The sequence below is a fragment of the Cucurbita pepo genome, chromosome LG12 (genome assembly GCF_002806865.2).
Source record: "Cucurbita pepo subsp. pepo cultivar mu-cu-16 chromosome LG12, ASM280686v2, whole genome shotgun sequence".
Lineage (NCBI taxonomy): Eukaryota > Viridiplantae > Streptophyta > Magnoliopsida > Cucurbitales > Cucurbitaceae > Cucurbita > Cucurbita pepo.
Window position 1 is genome coordinate 6,051,135 of NC_036649.1, and position 17,907 is coordinate 6,069,041.

Genomic DNA, 17,907 nt, shown 5'->3' on the forward strand with positions numbered 1-17,907 from the left:
ATGCACCATCTCACTTCACTGCCTTTCAATTAATGAGTTTATTGAAAACTTGTGCTGAGGGGCCCCTCTCCCTTCATCATTCAAGAAAAACAGAACTATCAATTCAATTGAAGAATCTGAAATAATGGAAATGGTGGGCAAGATTTGATGCTCAGTTCGACCCACTTCACTCCATCAATCAATCAACATTCTCATTTTCGTCACAACCATTCAATTTCTTCTCCCCCAACATTTACGGTCGTGATAAAACCGCACATGATCAAACTCACGAGCTAAAATAAAGAAATATTTTGTATCTTTATCCATTCATATAGATCATTTTAGTATCTCGGAGCTTACAATGCCGTTGAACTTAACATCATTCGTAAATGATGCTAACGCAACAGATATTCAACGAAAACCATTTGTTCGTGAGAGGAGTTGTTGCAACCACTTGCTTTCATGACAAGCCTTGATTCAAGTGTTTTTATTTAAAAGGAGGTGACTTTATGGCCATTCTACAAGCCAAAGAGTCAACATTTTCAGCTCCCTGGAGAGAAGACAATTGTAAATGGCAATCCCTATACTTATTAAATACGTCCTGATCCTGAACTGCTCCAATACTCTTTTATTTTCCCCAATATTACTTATAAATAGGCCTTTCCCTGATCTAAAACCACCATAAAAAGGAGACCCAGAAGCCCTTTTTCCTTTCCTTTCCCAATTTAGTCTCTTTGGAGTTTGGGTAATGGAGGATTTCAGATCCAAATCCTGCAGAGAAGGCAGAATGCAGATTGAAAGCTACACAGAGAACAAGGCTGCCCCAACAAATATGCAAGATCTGAGGTCTTACAGTGTCAGCTATGCAGGTTCTGTGCAAAATCAATCGAACAAAGAGGTAAAGATGAAGAAAGGCAAAAGCAATATTGGGTCTTCTTCTAAAAGCTGGAGTTTCAAGGACCCAGAATTGCAGAGGAAAACGAGGGTCGCTGGATATAAGGTTTATGCAGTGGAAGGGAAGATGAAAGGGTCTCTGAGAAAGAGTTTCAGATGGATCAAGAACACATACACTCAAGTGGTGTACGGATGGAGGTGATGTATATTATAGCAATTTGTTGTATAAGTTTCTTGTTTGGATCTTGGATTTCCTCAATATGTAAACTATGTGAGTCTTCTTCAGTTGATCTTCTTGAGTTCCTGAAAAAAGAAAAACATGAAAGTTTGAGTTTTTCATATGCTTTTTTACTCTGTTTTTTCCTTCTTTATATCTACAAATCCCAATAGAAAGAGAAACGGCTTGAAAAGGGTCTCTGTAATGACTGCAAAGTTGATGGATTACGATCGGAATTGTTTTCTGTTCAAAATTTGTGGCATATGGGGAAAAGGGAAACTGGGTTCTGTTTAAAGTGATGCTTTTCTTCACAAAACCAATGTTTTCTGATCCATTTCTGAACATAAACACAAGGCCAAAACATCTGTGTCAGTCCGACCCATCAACCTACTAGCAATGGGGGAGAAAAACACTACCGTCTGAACCAAAAACTTGCCCCTTAGTGCCCAAGACGGGAGTGGGATGGCCCTACACGCAGGCAACCGTAGCACTAGTTCTACAAAGACCGAACGAAATCTTTCTGTTGGCTTTCACAATTCTTTCATGAATCAGAATGGAAGGGGTAGAAGCTCTAACTTTTAGCTACTTTGCCAAATGAACACGTTATTTTCAAATCGATTGATAGATAACTTGATATGTTCTAATCGAAATGTCTCAAAAGGAAGAGTAAGAAGATGGAAGGAATGATTTAGTCTAGAAATGAGAGGAATGATTTAGTCTAGAAATGAGAGACAGTTTCACATGGCAATTATTGTTCTCTTGTTTGCTTCATCTGCAAAAACTGATGAAACTATGCATAGTTTAATAATCAAATGGACAAATCAGGATTGAGCAGATCAAATTTGACAGCAAAACCAATGTCTTATCAATGAATGTTCGTGCAGATGAAAACATAAAGCAAAATAAACATCAGATGATCCAGAGTGATTGAAACAAAGCTGAATGAGCTGACATAGTCAATTTTGAATCTCTTAATAACATGAATAAGGGGATATACAAACAAACCATAGGGAAAGAATGGGAACAGCAACTTGCTTTAGGGTATCAGCTATTCTACAAGCTCTTAACATTTCAAATTCTTTTTTTTTTAAGTTATGATACATACATGAGCTCCGGATGCCATTCTTTTTTCGCTATAACGAACGGGGTACCGATGTGGTGACGACCCATTTGTCATAACAGAAAAAGGTTTCAAAAGAACAGAAAAACATTCAGATGGCAGAGGAACTCTAGAAAAAAATCCAAAAATTTTGAAGATTTAGGTGAAGGTGAAGAAGAATAAGATGTTTTTCATGATATAGCAGAAGCATTTGGAGGAGGCATGCCCAGGGAAGAATGTTTCTTTTGCAGCTTTCCTTTCAGCTGTCTGATCTTTGCTTCTACTCTGGCTGTGAATCCTATCTTTGTCTTTTGCCTTGCTTTTGATCTTTCTCTGGTCCACATGTGTGAATCTTCAACATCCTTTCTGTAGTATTTGATTTCTTGAATAATTTGATGATCCAATGGATGGAAGCTTCTCTGGAAGGATATGTGGGCAAGATATGGGAGATTACAGGTAATTGTTACTAAAATGGTGGCTATCCAGTAAACAGGGGCAGGACTTAGTGCTTCAACAAAGATTTTATAGGCATTCCCAGAGGATAAAACCATTCCATAGAGTAAGATGAACAAGTACCACATCGCGATACTACCCCACACGAAAAGGTGTTGGATCCAGGTGAAATGGCTCATTGTGAGAGCAATCTGGCAATTTACTGCCCATATGATGCATGTAAACATGGTCGTTCCCACTGTAGTCATATCGGCAGTTTGGCCGCCTGAGCGGAATGCCTGATCGTAGAAGATGATGAGGTTGAGGAAGAATGTAACTAGAGAGGAGTAGAGAGCGTTCCCCATCCATCCGAAAATCCGAGGCCAGTCGAAGAACAAGTTTCTGGGTCCTTGCTGATACAGTGCAGGGAACTGCAAATTTCGATGACGGTTAGCATGTGAAATCGAACACGAATCAGCTTGTTGGATCGTATTCAAAATGTGTCTTTTACCTGGAGGCAGACCTCAGAAGAAACATCTTGCTCAAAAACTCCAAGGGAAATTACAGGCAATGAGGTGAGTATGACATTAAATGATAACATGTAGAAATCATCATAGATTGATTGCCCAGAAAATCCAGCATATGCTTCGAAGTAGAACAGCGTTAATCCAAATGCTATATTCTTGTAGAAGAAGTAGCATATCTGAAAATGAAAACTACCCTTGTTAGATCAAGGTGAATTTTAAAACGTCCACTACCGATAATTCATAACGGGTTGATCGACCATTGAATTCTTGGAAACAAAACTATGATAATTCATAATGGGTTGATCGACCATTGAATTCTTGGAATCAAAACTTGCTATGAACATAACAAAGAAAATAGGAACAGTCTAACATTACCATTTGTGCTATCCTCTTGTAGCACCAATGGCCATGGACTACCAGAAGCCTTTCCAGAAATCGAAATTGAGCAATAGAGAAATCACTAGCCATCACAGCCTAAGAAATTAGAGGTTAAAAGTGAGGGGTAGAGATATTCATTTAGTAGACAAAGTTTAGAGAGGAGAGTCGTTTGTGTGTACCTGCATACCTTCAACCCCACTGATACCGACACCGATATCGGCCTCTTGAATCATTCCTACATCATTTGCACCATCGCCAATTGCTAAAGTGGTTTTCCCAGTACCTTCTTTCACTAACCTTGTTATCTGTAGAAACGCCCCCCAAAGAGGTCGAAGTCGAAACAAACAGATTTCCATTCGATAAACAGCTTAAATATGATATATGAACAGTATAGCATACAAGATGGTTAATCCTAAAATGAGAATGCAAGTCCTACCAGAGCCTTCTGTCTAGGGGAGACTCGACAGCAAATGACCGACGCACAATCAACAGCAAGCCCGAGGAAATGGAGCTTCATATCGTCCTCAAGAGCATAGGTTAGAGTCTTCCCATCAATGATTAAAGCAAATGCAGCATGTGGATCATTTTCCAGATTGATCATTTGTGAGGCGTTGGTGATTTGATTCAAAATATGTGCTTTCATGGCCTGAGGTGTAACAAAAGACAATAAATCCTAATTCGTACGAAATCAATTTCCTGTAGCCAGTTTCATGTGCTCTCTCTCAAACTATCACATACCTCTTTGCCATCCTGTGATAAGGAATCCGAGTTCGACGATATGCAGATCCGCTTCATTCCCTGTCGCAGTAAACTGCACGCATATCTGCAGACAGAAACAATGTCTTTTACTTAACATAAGAAGATATATTTTTTAACATGGAATGTATGCTGTAAGAAACGCCTTCCATCGATTAGCAAAACCGACCCTATGTTGATGGCAGTTTCCATCTTATCTCCTGTCAGAACCCAGATCTTAAGACCAGCTTGTGCAAGTTTGTCTATGCATTGGGGGACCTAGAACAAAAACAAAAATCAAATACTAGCTTGAGCATGTTAACAGATATTAGTCGTAGTTACAGATAAATCGATATTCATCTCACCCCATTCTGCAACTTATCCTCCACTGCAGTAGCACCAACAAGGGTTAATTCTCGCTCCATGAGGTCGGATACTCGCTCAAGCATTGCATCTCTATCTCCTCCAATGGATGTCTTAGCCTTTTGAAACTCATTGTTCCAAGCGTTATATTCGGACTCCTCAAGCTTCCTGTAAGCAAGTGCCAGAGTTCGCAACCCTGCTTCTCCATATTCATTCAAATGCCTTGTGGTAGCTTCCTCATACATTCTTCCGTTCTTTGCTAGTCGATCGAAGATGATGCTGCACGATTAGAGTATCGGAGAATTCAGAATGAAGAAAATTACTTCATGTTCATGAAAAGGTAAAAGAAAAATGCAGTTTGCGACTCACCTATCAGCACCTTTGCAGAGAAGAATTATCTGGCCGAACTCGTCCCTAATAATTACAGACATTCTCTTTCTCTTGCTAGTGAAATCCAAAAGATTCAAAATTTTGTATTCCCTGTACAAATTCCCAAGAGAACATCAGCAATGCATGACACAGAATATTCATTGGAAAAATAGGCGTGAGTGAGCACATAATCATAATGCTATCCTACCTTTCAACTACTTGGGTAGGTGAAGGATATTTTTCACGGACAACCAAGGTTGACTGTGTTCTCTTACAAAATTCAAAACCAAATTCTCTTGCTGCAACAAGAAAAGCGCCTTCATCGGGGGACTCTGCCTCGTATGTATAAACACCAGTCTCCTCGTTCTGCTCGGGAATCGCAGTGTGACAAATTCCTAAAATTCGGAAGAATAATAGAATGACATCAGGATTGGGCTCATTCAACCAGTTTCCACCAGTTAGGCGGCTGTCCTCGAAACTAAAATACTTTATGGCAGACTTCTGATCCTTGCCATCACCCGAAGTAACGACAGTCTCCAATTCAATCTCGGACCCTTTTCTGCTATTTGCCATAGAAGGCTGTCGGCTATTCTTTTGCCCATAAACATCAGAATATTCTCCATCCTCCTCAAGATCATATGCCATCTGCCTTGCAGCTGCAAGTTCAACCTCACTAGCTTTAACCCCATATGCAGTGCCAGCAATGGAACATTTCAGAAAGTCCATCTGATTGCAAGTCAAGGTGCCTGTTTTGTCAGATAGGATTGTGTCCACCTGACCCAACTCCTCGTTCAAGTTTGACGTTCGAGCTCGAGCTGGATTGCCAGTCTCTTCACAATACATGTTAATATCTTGGTTAATGAAGGAAGCTTGCAGAACCTTAACTATCTCGATGGAAACATATAACGAGATGGGTATCAAATATCCATAAAGTATAAGAGCTGTGATTAAATGTATGAGCCCTGATAAGGTCGGCTTTCGAGGGTTGTACAATGGATCATGATCATCGCCAGTAGTTCGTAAATACCACCAATCTGTCATTTCGTACTTTGTTTTCACAGCAAAACCTATTGAGCTGAATGATGAGATCAATATAAGGAGAGTAAAAAGGATGTAAATAATTTTGTCCATTTTTCTCTCTATTCCACTTCTTTTCGAAGGAGATTTTGTAGCATTCTGCATGACTTTGCTATCATGTCCAGTAAATATCACCACCCCATAGGCATAAGCTGTATTCCTCAATTTTGAATCTCTAAGGAGAATCTGACTAGGATCAAGAGGATAAATCTGCCGATCATACTCGAAGTTACCTACAAATGTGTAAAGATTCGGGTTGGGATCTTCACAGTAAATTTTTCCAGTAAAATCTTTGAAAGTTGCATCATCATCCAACGGTAAGGTTACTTCCAAAGATCTCTTTACTTTGAGATTAGTCTCGCCATCCAAATTCATTGTTTCGACGTAACATATACCGTCCTCATAGCATGATGACAAGAGAAGCAGATCGGCTGGAAAGAATTGATCCTTCTCTACTTTCAGTATATCTCCTACTCGAATCTTGTGCCATGGTCTATAACCAAAAACACCTTCCCCTTTATGGACACAAACTTTCCTGAGATTAACCTTCATATCCTGCACAAATCGACGCCAGTCCTCTAGAGCTTCTTTCGCCATACTGAGTCCAACAACAAATACCAAAGGTGCAATCATGCTCATGGCAGAAAATGGGGCAACCGGTGTGAGCGATAACAATGCAGCCATAAGAAAGTACACATTGGCAACCCTTCGGAATTGCTCAAAGAGAGCCTTAGGCAAGAAAGAAAGAACATTATACTTTGTCGTGGATATGTAATTCGTGCAGTATCTCAACGGATTCCTCTCATGGAGATGAGGTTGGTTACAACAAACAGTTCGTGAGAAGCCAGGTCCTGTTAGAGGATTCGAATCATCAGCCTCCCGTGCACTGTCTGCCCGGAGGCAACCAAACGTATAAAGATGGCTTCGACGGATCCTCTCCCTTATTCTTCCCCGTCTCATCGACTCGATTTTCATCTTGAAAGATATATGATAAGGACACAAACCTTACTGCAATTTCTCCAGGTTCAACCTAATCACAACCATATGAATAAATTAACAAAAAAAAAAAAAACATCCATTAGGACAATGGCGCAAATCCACCACCAGCAAACGAATACCTAAGACGGAGAAACATTCTATCAAACACCTAAGCTGCAGTCAAATTCATCTCACAACCATCAACATAAATCACGAAAAACAATATAACATCCTTCAAAACAAAAGAAAAATCAAAAGAAACTCTCCAAATTTCAGCTAACACCCACAAAACAAAAATCAAAATTACACCCAGAAATCATTCCTAACAGGAAATCCAAACGCCACAAAAAACAGAAAGAAATCAAAAGAAGACGCTAAAACAACAAAGAACACAGCTACACGTATCAAATTCACCTCAAATCTCAATCACCATTGGGGAAAATCAAAAACCGAAAGGAAAAAGGGCAAAATCAATAATGTGGAGCTGAAACACAGATGCAGATTCCTCCATCAATAACGCAACATCAATCCAAATCATCAGAAATTCATAAACAATCAAACANAAAAAAAAAAAAAAAAAAAAAAAAAAAAGGATACCTGGAAGAATCAAGAACCAAATCCATCCATGAGAGACGGAAAAAGAGAGAAGAAAGGGAGAGGAATGGAAGTAGAAGAGGGAGATCAAGGAGGAAAAACAAAGGAGAAGAAGAGGTAGAGGTAGAGAGAGAAAGTGAATTTGTAGAGAGAGGAAATCTAGAGAAAGACAGAGGGAAGAGAGAAGAAAAACAGGGTTTTAGGCCAAAAAGAGAGAAAGAAAGAAAGAAAGAAAGAAAGAAAGAAATGTCTTTTTTCTCTCTCTCTCTCTCTACCTCTCTCTCTTTCTGCCCTATTAACTCCGAACCAATGACACGAAATTCCGGGCCATCCCCTCTCTATATTTATATCTATATATATATATTTTTCTATATTTTCCATTTTTGTACAATTTCTTTTAATTATTATTATTATTATTTTTTCATTTAAATTTGGGGATTTACATGGTGGGTTTTGTTAAAATGACCTGTAGGCACCTCCAACGGGAGAATCAGTCTCTTCCTCCCCCATGCCCTTCGGGCCCCACGTTATCCTACCTGGCACTTTTTCAAACCCTGCCAAATCCCCATTTTCTCCTCCTATATTATTATTTTCTTTTTTTTTTCTTTTTTAATTTCTAATTTTCACAAATTATTATTATTATTATTATTATTATTATTATTATTATTATTATTATATGTGGAGGAACTGGGCCCATCTAATCTTAGACAACATTGCTGTTCAACCTACCTTCCTCATTTCCCTTAGTTATCTCCAAATCTTGTCCTATTTATTAATTAATTATATATATATATATATATATATATATCATAAGTTCAATTAAAAAATAAATAAATATTAATGAACTCGATGTTAGAGCTTATGCTACACGAAATGGAAAGCTCGTGAATTGACTGGAGATTCTGTAATCACTCGTACCAAAGATTTGGATTAGGATTCTGTATCGAGATACTTGATGGTCCCCACATTCCCCTGTAACATGACCATATACTAACCGGAGTCCTTCATTTTCTATTGTTTATTATTCCACGTGTTTTTTATATTTACTTTTTAATAATTTTTCTTTAATATAAATATTTTTTTTTATTATAAAGTATCTTTTAAAAGGGTTTGTTGCATGAAATTCTTTCCTATAACCTAAGTAGGTTGGGAATTATCCAAAGAAGCTTTTTAATTTTTTTTTTATTAAATAATTTTAAGAGATACGAGAAAGAAAAGAATTTAAGATTTTATTAGAAAGATGTCGTTTTCGTAACCCATTTTAAATTTTAAATATATATTTGAATGGGACACAATATCGAATATCAAGTCATTTCAACATCGAAATAGATATTTAGCTTTACTTCAATCTTACTTGTCTTATTATTGGACAATTTCCGCTCATCTAGATATTGTGGGTTAGGTGGAAATTTACATCTAGATTTATTTATTGCCTATTTTATAACAATAATGAAAAATATTCATTAATATTTTAAAAATTAGACGTCACTGCTTTCTATGATCCTTACTCTCTATATAAGTCGAGAGAATGCCAATAGAAATGAATACTATTAAAATTTCAGTCGAACGTAAGCCTCCAATTATGTATGTATCGATCTAAAAAACAAAAAAAGTCAGTACCGCTCATCGCAAATTTTGACTACAGGAAGGTATTTCACCAAGTTGATCGAGAAAAACCCACTTAATAGCTCGTATATATATATGGTATAATATTTGAATTTTACCTTTTTCGAGAGGAGCTTTTTTTTTAACAAGGCTCGCTCCCGGAACTCACGTTTTTTTGGCTTCCCTCAAATCATGAATACATATTTTCGTCCGTGCTTGTGCTAGCACTTATATTTATATACAAATTTAAATATTTAATATAAAGCCAATGGAGATATTAAAAGTAAAGTCTATTTCTATCACAAAATTCAACCATCACCTGATTAGGTTCGTTCATAATTCAAGTAATAATCTACTCTTTTCTTTAAAATAAATAAGTATACGTGCATTTCATCTAATAATTCAACAATCACCTGTTTAATCATAACTCAATTTCCCATCCGTTCATAACTCAAGAGGACAATAATACACTTTCAAGTAAATAAATAAGTACAGTATATTTCATCCGATAATTCAACAATCATCTATTTAATCATAACTCAATGACCCGTCTGTTTTTAACTCAAGTAATAATTTATACTCGTTTCTTCTTTGGATACGACAATCATACACTTTGAAATAAATAAATATGTATAGCATATTTCATCAAATAATTCAACAATCACCTGTTTGATCATAATTCAATAACACAATAACAGACAATAAATAATTCAACAATCACCTATTTAATCATAACTTAAATCTGTCCGTCTCTCCTATTCTTTTCTTTTTTGAGTAAGATAATTAAATCAATGACGTTGGAAATAATAACTAATACTTAATAATAACTAATACTTAATCCACCCCTCATGAGACGAATATATTAGTGGGGAAGTGAGATTATCAAAATTGATGAAGTCAATTGGGAACCTTGGTAGTGGAGCCGGAATGAGTTCAAATTTAAAATTTGGGGAACAGCTTTCTGGGAGGAAAAATGGGGAAAACATGATTACAAATAATCAATACTTTTCCCATTATATTAAATGACAAAATCAATCCCTCCCACTCAATTATTGGAAAGATGGGTACAGATGAGACCGAGCCAGATGGGATTAGAGGGCTGTTTAGAAGGAGGCTGCACGACATGAAGAAAGGATAAGAAATATTAAAAAGAAAAAGTAGTCCAATTCTAAAATCCAAATGGTATCAGTTATCCTAATGGGAACTACAGAGTGTTGTAGGGAAAATTCCAAAGAGGGATTTGGATTCAAAGGGCGGCAGGGAAGAAACAAGTGTGGACCTGAGTGCTTGGCGTTTTGTGGAACACTCTTGTTTTGAACGATGAAGGGCTGCTTTCTTGGTCTTTTGAATGCCCACGTGCCATTTCCTCCGCTCCTATTTTCAAGAATAATATTAGAACTAGTTTGAAGAGTTCTAAAGAAACACTATTCCCTATATACATAATTTTCGGTAGTATATATCTCTTTCCCGAGAGTCGATGACTATTCATAGCTATTACCTTGACACCGAAGAAGAGTTCGACCCAATGCTTTATGTTTGTCCTAGTTGATCTCGATTCGACATTAGAAGTATATTGATTTTTCCCCAATAATCGAGTACTTTTGTCTGTAAATATTGCATATTTGATTCCATCCATAAATTTTCTTCCCTATGAAGTCGAGTCTCAATACGAATGCTAGTTCTTCCTGTTGATATGTTATGATATGAATATACCGCATCAATTCCTTAGGTATGGATGATGATGAAGATAACATTAAACTATGGATAAAGTCAAGTAGGATGTCTATGTTAGGAATCACGGATCTCCACAATAGTATGATATTATCCACTTTGAGACTTTGCTGTTGGTTTTTCCAAAAGGCCTCGTAATAATGGAGATGTATTCTTTGTTAATAAATCTATGATCATCCTCTAAATTAGTTGACGTGGGACTCATTTCCAACAATCCTTTACAGCCTATCAGGTAAGGTCGGTTGAATTTGAGATAGATTAAAGAAAATATCCACCAGTAAAAAGTGAATATTAAACCTATTAAAAACCAAGGTAAATTGCAAAGAACAAATATTGAATGTGTAAACTTGAGCATACTTGAGTGGAAAAGACACTTATACTTCGTAGCTAAGCAAAAGGAATCCTCAAGAATTACAAAAATGTCATTTGGGGGGGGACAGCAGAGTGCATTTATTGACCTCCAACGAGATGCCATGCTCGCAGAATGAATGGAGAAAAGGGCCAAGACATTGACAAAGGAGTGGACCTAGAGGCCCAACATACAAGAAGCAAGATTTTTACTGTCACCAAGGTCAAATTTTCGGACAGCAAATTTACCAAATCTAAATTACTCTAATTAGACACGGATTTCGATTTGAATTTAAATTTGGATTTGACGGTTATACATAAACTAAAGGTATACTATTTATGAAGAATGAATGGGGATGGATTAGCTGTTTGGCTTTTCTAGGTTGTCAGAGTTTTCAAATACAGCCAAAAAGAGTCCGTAACAAGTTCAAAATGCCAATCTATCTCCAACCAAGACCTCTGGAGGACAGACTTTGAGTTCTCGAGATACAGAGGATTCCCTCAATTGTTCTCAATTTTATCTCCTACGTACGAGGAAAAACAAGGGATTCATCTCCTACATAAGAGGAAGATAGAGTAAAAGAATACGAGAGTTCCCAATCAATCTATTTTGGCTGAAAACCATGCCAAACTGATTCACTTGCATCCTTATTGACAATCCTCCCGTTTCAGCGTCTGAATAATGTGCCAAGGCTCTAGAAATTTTCCTCATACGGATAAGAATACAACTAACTATCTGAAGCCATTGAACATGGCAGAAAACCATGATCCTAAGCCTGAACTAATCCAATGTAAGATTATGCTTGCTTTTTCTCTCCGCAGTTTGATGAAAACATTGATCATACCGATCGATTAACGAATTTAGGAGTCACCAATAATCTGTTTTGGAAGCCTAGAAATGAGTGGCCTAAATTTGGGGATGTCTAGAACATGGATGCCTCTCTTGCTGAGTTGCACCTTTCATTATAATCCATTTTGAACAAACACACACATAGGCAGAGACATGTGGTCACCATAACTGACTAGAAAAGGAAAACAATCAAATATAAGGCAAAGGAAAATGTGGGTTGTTCGCCAATATACATATAATGGTACCTACATAAATATATACAAACACCTTAATGGGATTTCTATGTTGCTTACAAACTTAAATGAATGCCAGACATATCAGACACGGTCTACTTTTCATGTCAATTTGTCTTCAAACAAGATATTTTGCAGCTAATATTTTCAAATAACTGTTCAGATGGTATCAAGTTGCATCATGAAAGAAACTAAGAATCATTGAAGAAAGCAAACCTTATTATTACAGCATGGTGTCAACCCCCTTCTCCTTGCTTTAAAGAAAACTAATGATCGCCAGAATCCTTCTTGGGAAGAATTTCTCCCACTACGGCCTCAATCTCTTCCTTGACTCTCCCAAACACTCCGGGGGCCTTTACTTCTTCGGCGGGCGTAGTCTCATCAATATCATTGCTTCTTCCATGTGTTTCTTTGTGATGGTGTGGTGATTCATTATGGTGGGCTACAGCCTCTCTCTCTTCTTTCGCTCTCTCAGAAAGATTGGGTGCTTTTGCATCTTTTTCTTCTAAAAGTATGTGTGTGTTGCACACCAAGAGCAAAAAACGAGATAACGTCAGTCAACCAAACGCTTCGAGCAAAATCAAACTACGAGTCTATAATTGTAACAACCCAACCCAAGTACACCGTTAGCAGATATTATCATCTTTAAGCTTTCCCTTCAAGGGCTTCCCCTCAAGGTTTTAAAACGCGTTTGTTAGGAAGAGGTTTCCACATCCTTATAAAGAATGCTTCGTTCCCCTCTCTAGCAATGTGGGATCTCACAATCCACCCTTCTTGGGGCCCAGCGTCCTCGTACCGTGACTGATTCTGATACCATTTGTAATAGACCAAGCCTATCATTAGTAGATATTGTCCTCTTTAGGCTTTCTCTTCAAGGGCTTCTCCTCAAGGTTTTAAAACAAGTCTGTTAGGAAGGGGTTTCCACACTCTTATAAGGAATGTTTCATTCCCCTCTCCAACCAATGCCGGATCTCACAATAAGAGAGAGAGTTCATTTCTGATCTACAAAAACTCCTCACAAACAATTGGAGCAACACCTTAACAACCACAAGTTCAAAATTCATGCACTATGATAATAACTTGCTGTAAAGAACGCAGAAGGAAAGTTCCTCTTCAGAAATGACAGCCGATTCCTTTCAACTAAACATAATTCCCATTGAATTAATGAATCCTAGAACATTAAACCGTTCTAATAATTTAAAATCAAACATTGCCTTAAAAATAGCCGTAGTAACCAATCAACGCCACTAATTACTGAAAATACGGGCAATCAAGTGTTTTCTAGCTCCATATCGCACCAATCGCCAACAAGAAATCACTGGAAGAGCTGAAATGCGTAATCACTTGTATTCCACTGGATGATCCTTACTTAATGCAATAACTTCAAGCGAATTATATTCAGAAACAGCAAATTGAAGAGACGCACATAACATCAGAGCAATCAAAACAACAGCAGCTAAAATGAAGTTCATAAGAACGATAAAGAGATTGAAAGATTGGAAATACCTGAGGAAGAATCTTTGATCTCGGTCTTTGTATCCTCCATTCGAGATTTTCCTTGGGATTGATTAACCCGGCCTCGCTCTTCTGTCCGCTCGCTGGACCATCCCTTCCCCCGTTTACGACGAAACTGACGGTATACACATGTCGACAGTTCTGACCGCGGGACGACTTGTCGTTATGTTTAGCAATTTTACAAAGCCCAACTCGGCCCAATACGACACGTTTAGGCCCGTTGATCGCCGAATATAAGGAATGAGAAGCACCTTGGTGGTTATAAATTATTTTTAAATGAATTTGTCTTCAATAAATATTTAACATATATTTAAATTTTTAATTTTATTTTATGTATTCAATATTTTTTTATTATTTTGTCGAATTATAAAATGTAAAATTTAAAATTTACGTAAATATTTTTATGCAATGAAATTTTATATATATATATATTATTTAAAAATTATATATATATTTTTAAAAAGTTTAAAAATATTATTAGTGTTAATTTTACATAGAAATTGTTAATATTTTATTTAAAAAATATGGTTCAAGTTTTGGATAATATTCTTTTCTTTTAAATTTTAAAAAATTAGTATTCTGAAAATTTAGAAATTATTTTTTAAAATAATATTTTTATTAATTTAGAAAAAAACGAACTAGCCCACAGAGAATTGGCCCAATGCGACGTCGTTTTACCTTTCGATTACTTGAATTAAGCGCCGCAAAGCATTTAAAATCGTATTTAGATTATTAAATTAAATCTCACTAGCCGTTACAATGCAGCCTTTCGTTTTCCCCTTTACCCTTTTGACTTTTCGAATTTCAAAATTCAAACGACTCTTTCCCTCTTCCATTAATTAGATCACTCCAACGGTTTCTCAATTTCATCTTCTTCTCAAGTGTCCATTGAAACCCTAGAAATCTGCAAATTCGCAATTTCTTCTCTAGTTTCCACTCACACAGTGCGCTAAAACCCTAGAAATCTCCAAATTCGCTCGCAGTCGCTTCTGATCTTCACAAGTGGAATCTAAATCGGTCAAATCTAATGGGTTCTTCAAGAAATTGGCTCAAATCTCTCATCAGTCACAAAAAGCCTCATCAGATTACGGAGCAAGTAAGTCTCGCGCATGCGCGATTTGTTTGAAAATTCTGTGCCCTAATTTTTTTCTGTTCAATTTGTAGGAGAAAGTTGGGGATGGGAACAAGAAGAAATGGAGGCTATGGAGGAGCGTATCTGATGGAAATGGTTCATCGAGTAAACTTACGAAGAAGGAATTTCTCGAATCAACAGAATCGCACGATTCGAAGCTTTTGGCTAATGCTGTGGCGGCGGTGGCTCGAGCTCCGTTGAAGGATTTCGTGGTGGTGCGACAGCATTGGGCAGCTCTTCGGATCCAGACGGCTTTTCGTGGCTTCTTGGTATAATCCACTTTTTTAAATCTGTAAAAATGGATCTGGAAATCATACTTTTGGGTTGGGCTTTGCAGGCAAGAAGGGCGTTGAGGGCTTTGAAGGCAGTGGTGAGGCTTCAGGCCATATTTCGGGGTCGGCAAGTGAGGAACCAGGCCGCTGTGACACTGAGGTGTATGCAGGCGCTGCTTCGAGTTCAAGCCAGAGTTAGAGCTAGACCTGTTACTGCTGATGGTTCTCAAGAAGAAGCTGATCCGATCAAGCAGGCTGAGGTAACTTTTTGAATCTAAATGACTCGTTTTCTGTCATGAAATTTCTAGGATCTAAAGGATTATAATGGTTTTTTCTTGTTTTGCAGAAGGGATGGTGTGATAATCCGGGAACTGTGGAAGAAGTGAAAAATAAGCATCAGATGAGAAAAGAGGGAGCTGCTAAAAGGGAAAGAGCTCTTGCTTATTCCATTTTACAACAGGTAATAAGAGTTGCCTGAATATTTCGTCTTTCTCATGATTCGTGTTTGGCATCGGTGTCCGTGTCGGTTGTTGAGGATTGTTGGGAGGGAGTCCCACGTTGGCTGATTTAGGGGGTGATCATGGGTATGAGGCCTTTTGGAGAAACACAAAGCAAAGCCATGAAAGCTTATGCTCAAAGTGTAATGTCATTGTGGAGATCATTACTAACGTATATAAGAGCAATGCCCTTAACTTAGTCATGTCAATAGAATCCCCAAATATCGAATAAATGAGTTGTGAGTCTCGAAGGTGTAGTCAAAAGTCATGAAGACATGACTCAAGTGTCGAATAAAGAGTATACTTTATTCGAGGGCTCTAGAGGAAGGAATCAAGCCTCGATTAAGGGGAGGCTATTCGAGGGCTCTTTAGGCCTCATGGAAGGCTCTATGGTGTACTTTGTGTCTACATTGGTATGTATGAGCCTTTTTTGGGAAGCCCAAAGCAAAGGTACGAGAGCTTATGCTCAAAGTGCACAATATTATACCATTGTGGAGATCTGTAATTCCTAACATCGGTGTCAATGTAGAAGTCGGTGCTTGTATCGGGCTGAAATGGCTTAGTTCATTCTTCAAACTTTTATCAACTTGTTGGAAAGAACAATTAAAGAACAAATCAGACTAAAACATATACCCTTCGGAAGTTAGTGTCTTTTATGTAATCTGAATGCAATGCTTGTGATTAATGGTGATGATAAATAATTTCCCATTTCAGAGATCAAAATCATGTGCTAGTCCTAAAAGAGGTACGAGCAAACAAATGCTCCAACAGAGGAAGTTTGACAAGAATTACAAGCAGCAGGATTTGAGCTGGTTAGACCGGTGGATGGCGGCCAATTCATGGGAAACCGCTTCATTGGACACTGTCCCGCCGGGAAACACGCCGTTTTCCCGGAGAAGTGAAGATGTAGGCTACTTTCCTGACAGTTTCAGAACCCGAAAAAACAATGTCACGACAAGAATCTCAGCTCCACCCAATCAAATTGCTCGGTCTCCGTCTTCCTCGGAGTCTGTCTACGATGAGTACTCTGCCTCCATGTCGTCGTCGACCTCGGGGGCAGTGGGGGCGGCAGCAGGTGAAGAGGAGATCAGAAGTAAGCCGAGTTATATGTATCCCACGGCGTCAATCAAAGCAAAGCAGAGAACCGGTGGCGGGAGGACTCCGGTGGTCGAAAACCGAGAGACAACGAGCAACAGTACATGTTCTGAGAGTTCAGGGAGGTTATGCCGGGATATGTATCAAGAACCGCCATTTGGACGGCGAGATTGGGTGAGATGCTGAAGAAAAGAGCCACCGTATGCGGCGGCTTGCCGGGAGTGTATGGGATTTTAACTTCTTTTTTTCATTTCAACAACTTGTTGCCTTTTTGTGTGGGCTGTGTGGTGTGTTTATATACATTGTGACTAGATATGGTGTTACCCAATACAAATTGTTTGGAATCTAATATAAATTGTTTTTCTTTTTTCTTTTTTTGTCAAGTTAAAACATATTTACACGATGCTCGAACGAACCGTCAACTTGTGCACGCACGCACACATTTAAGTTATTAATAGTATTAATGTACTAAGTTATGCTCGAGATGGCATCATGAAGTGTAATTGGGGCTTGAGAGTCTTGATTAGTACAATATTTAGTTGTCATGTCCTAGTAATCATTATATTGCTCGATAATACTTGGTAAAGAAGCTTAGTACTGACTTTTTTTATAGTAGAAATGAGTGACGTTTATAGTCGAAATGAAGAATTTTGTTTAAGGTTCGATGAAGCTATAAAGACGAGAAGAAAAGTATAATGAGGTTAAATATTAGTAAGTTATCGGGTGTTCTTTTAAATAATAGTTTAAAATAGATCAGCAAGGCAGACATCGACACGTGCAGGGAGGCTCGTAATGCCTCCCTTTATTTGCTTGCCTCCTTACCGCTCAAAATGATGTTCAGTTTTGAATGGTTGACTTTTATTAGTAAAATGAATGACTTGCTTCTTTCGTGGAGCGTCAAGCTTTGTAAGCAAGCAGGTTCTCGTGAGAAAGCAGGTTAAGCATCGTGAAATATTTTAAGGTTAATCTATGATTGCATGTGTCATG

General features: G+C 37.8%; 4 protein-coding genes across 5 annotated transcripts; 2 read left to right on the forward strand and 2 right to left on the reverse strand.

Annotated features, from left to right (window-relative positions):
* Positions 1–535: 535 nt before the first annotated feature.
* On the forward strand, positions 536–1,224 carry LOC111807334. Its single transcript, XM_023693011.1, has one exon. The coding sequence runs from the start codon at positions 728–730 to the stop codon at positions 1,073–1,075; it is 348 nt and encodes a 115-aa protein (XP_023548779.1). The 5' UTR covers positions 536–727; the 3' UTR covers positions 1,076–1,224.
* Positions 1,225–1,995: 771 nt separating this feature from the next.
* On the reverse strand, positions 1,996–7,764 carry LOC111806784 (probable phospholipid-transporting ATPase 4). Its single transcript, XM_023692240.1, has 11 exons — positions 7,646–7,764; positions 5,202–7,100; positions 4,994–5,104; positions 4,627–4,903; positions 4,452–4,540; positions 4,265–4,349; positions 3,963–4,172; positions 3,706–3,831; positions 3,524–3,622; positions 3,133–3,324; positions 1,996–3,052 (listed from the first exon to the last, which is right to left on the reverse strand). The coding sequence occupies exons 2-11, from the start codon at positions 7,043–7,045 to the stop codon at positions 2,381–2,383; spliced, it is 3,705 nt and encodes a 1,234-aa protein (XP_023548008.1). The 5' UTR covers positions 7,046–7,100; positions 7,646–7,764; the 3' UTR covers positions 1,996–2,380.
* A 4,581-nt stretch (positions 7,765–12,345) lies between these two features.
* On the reverse strand, positions 12,346–14,065 carry LOC111806528. Of its 2 annotated transcripts, none has more exons than XM_023691882.1 (2): positions 13,916–14,055; positions 12,346–12,911 (listed from the first exon to the last, which is right to left on the reverse strand). In XM_023691882.1, the coding sequence occupies exons 1-2, from the start codon at positions 13,953–13,955 to the stop codon at positions 12,676–12,678; spliced, it is 276 nt and encodes a 91-aa protein (XP_023547650.1). In that variant the 5' UTR covers positions 13,956–14,055; the 3' UTR covers positions 12,346–12,675. The 2 variants fall into 2 exon arrangements, with proteins under 2 accessions (XP_023547650.1, XP_023547649.1); XM_023691881.1 differs by having other exon boundaries at positions 12,373–12,914; positions 13,916–14,065.
* Positions 14,066–14,759: 694 nt separating this feature from the next.
* On the forward strand, positions 14,760–17,289 carry LOC111806388 (protein IQ-DOMAIN 1-like). Its single transcript, XM_023691680.1, has 5 exons — positions 14,760–15,020; positions 15,089–15,325; positions 15,394–15,588; positions 15,675–15,788; positions 16,540–17,289. Exons 1-5 carry the CDS (start codon positions 14,952–14,954, stop codon positions 17,104–17,106), a joined length of 1,182 nt encoding a protein of 393 aa, XP_023547448.1. The 5' UTR covers positions 14,760–14,951; the 3' UTR covers positions 17,107–17,289.
* Positions 17,290–17,907: the final 618 nt, after the last annotated feature.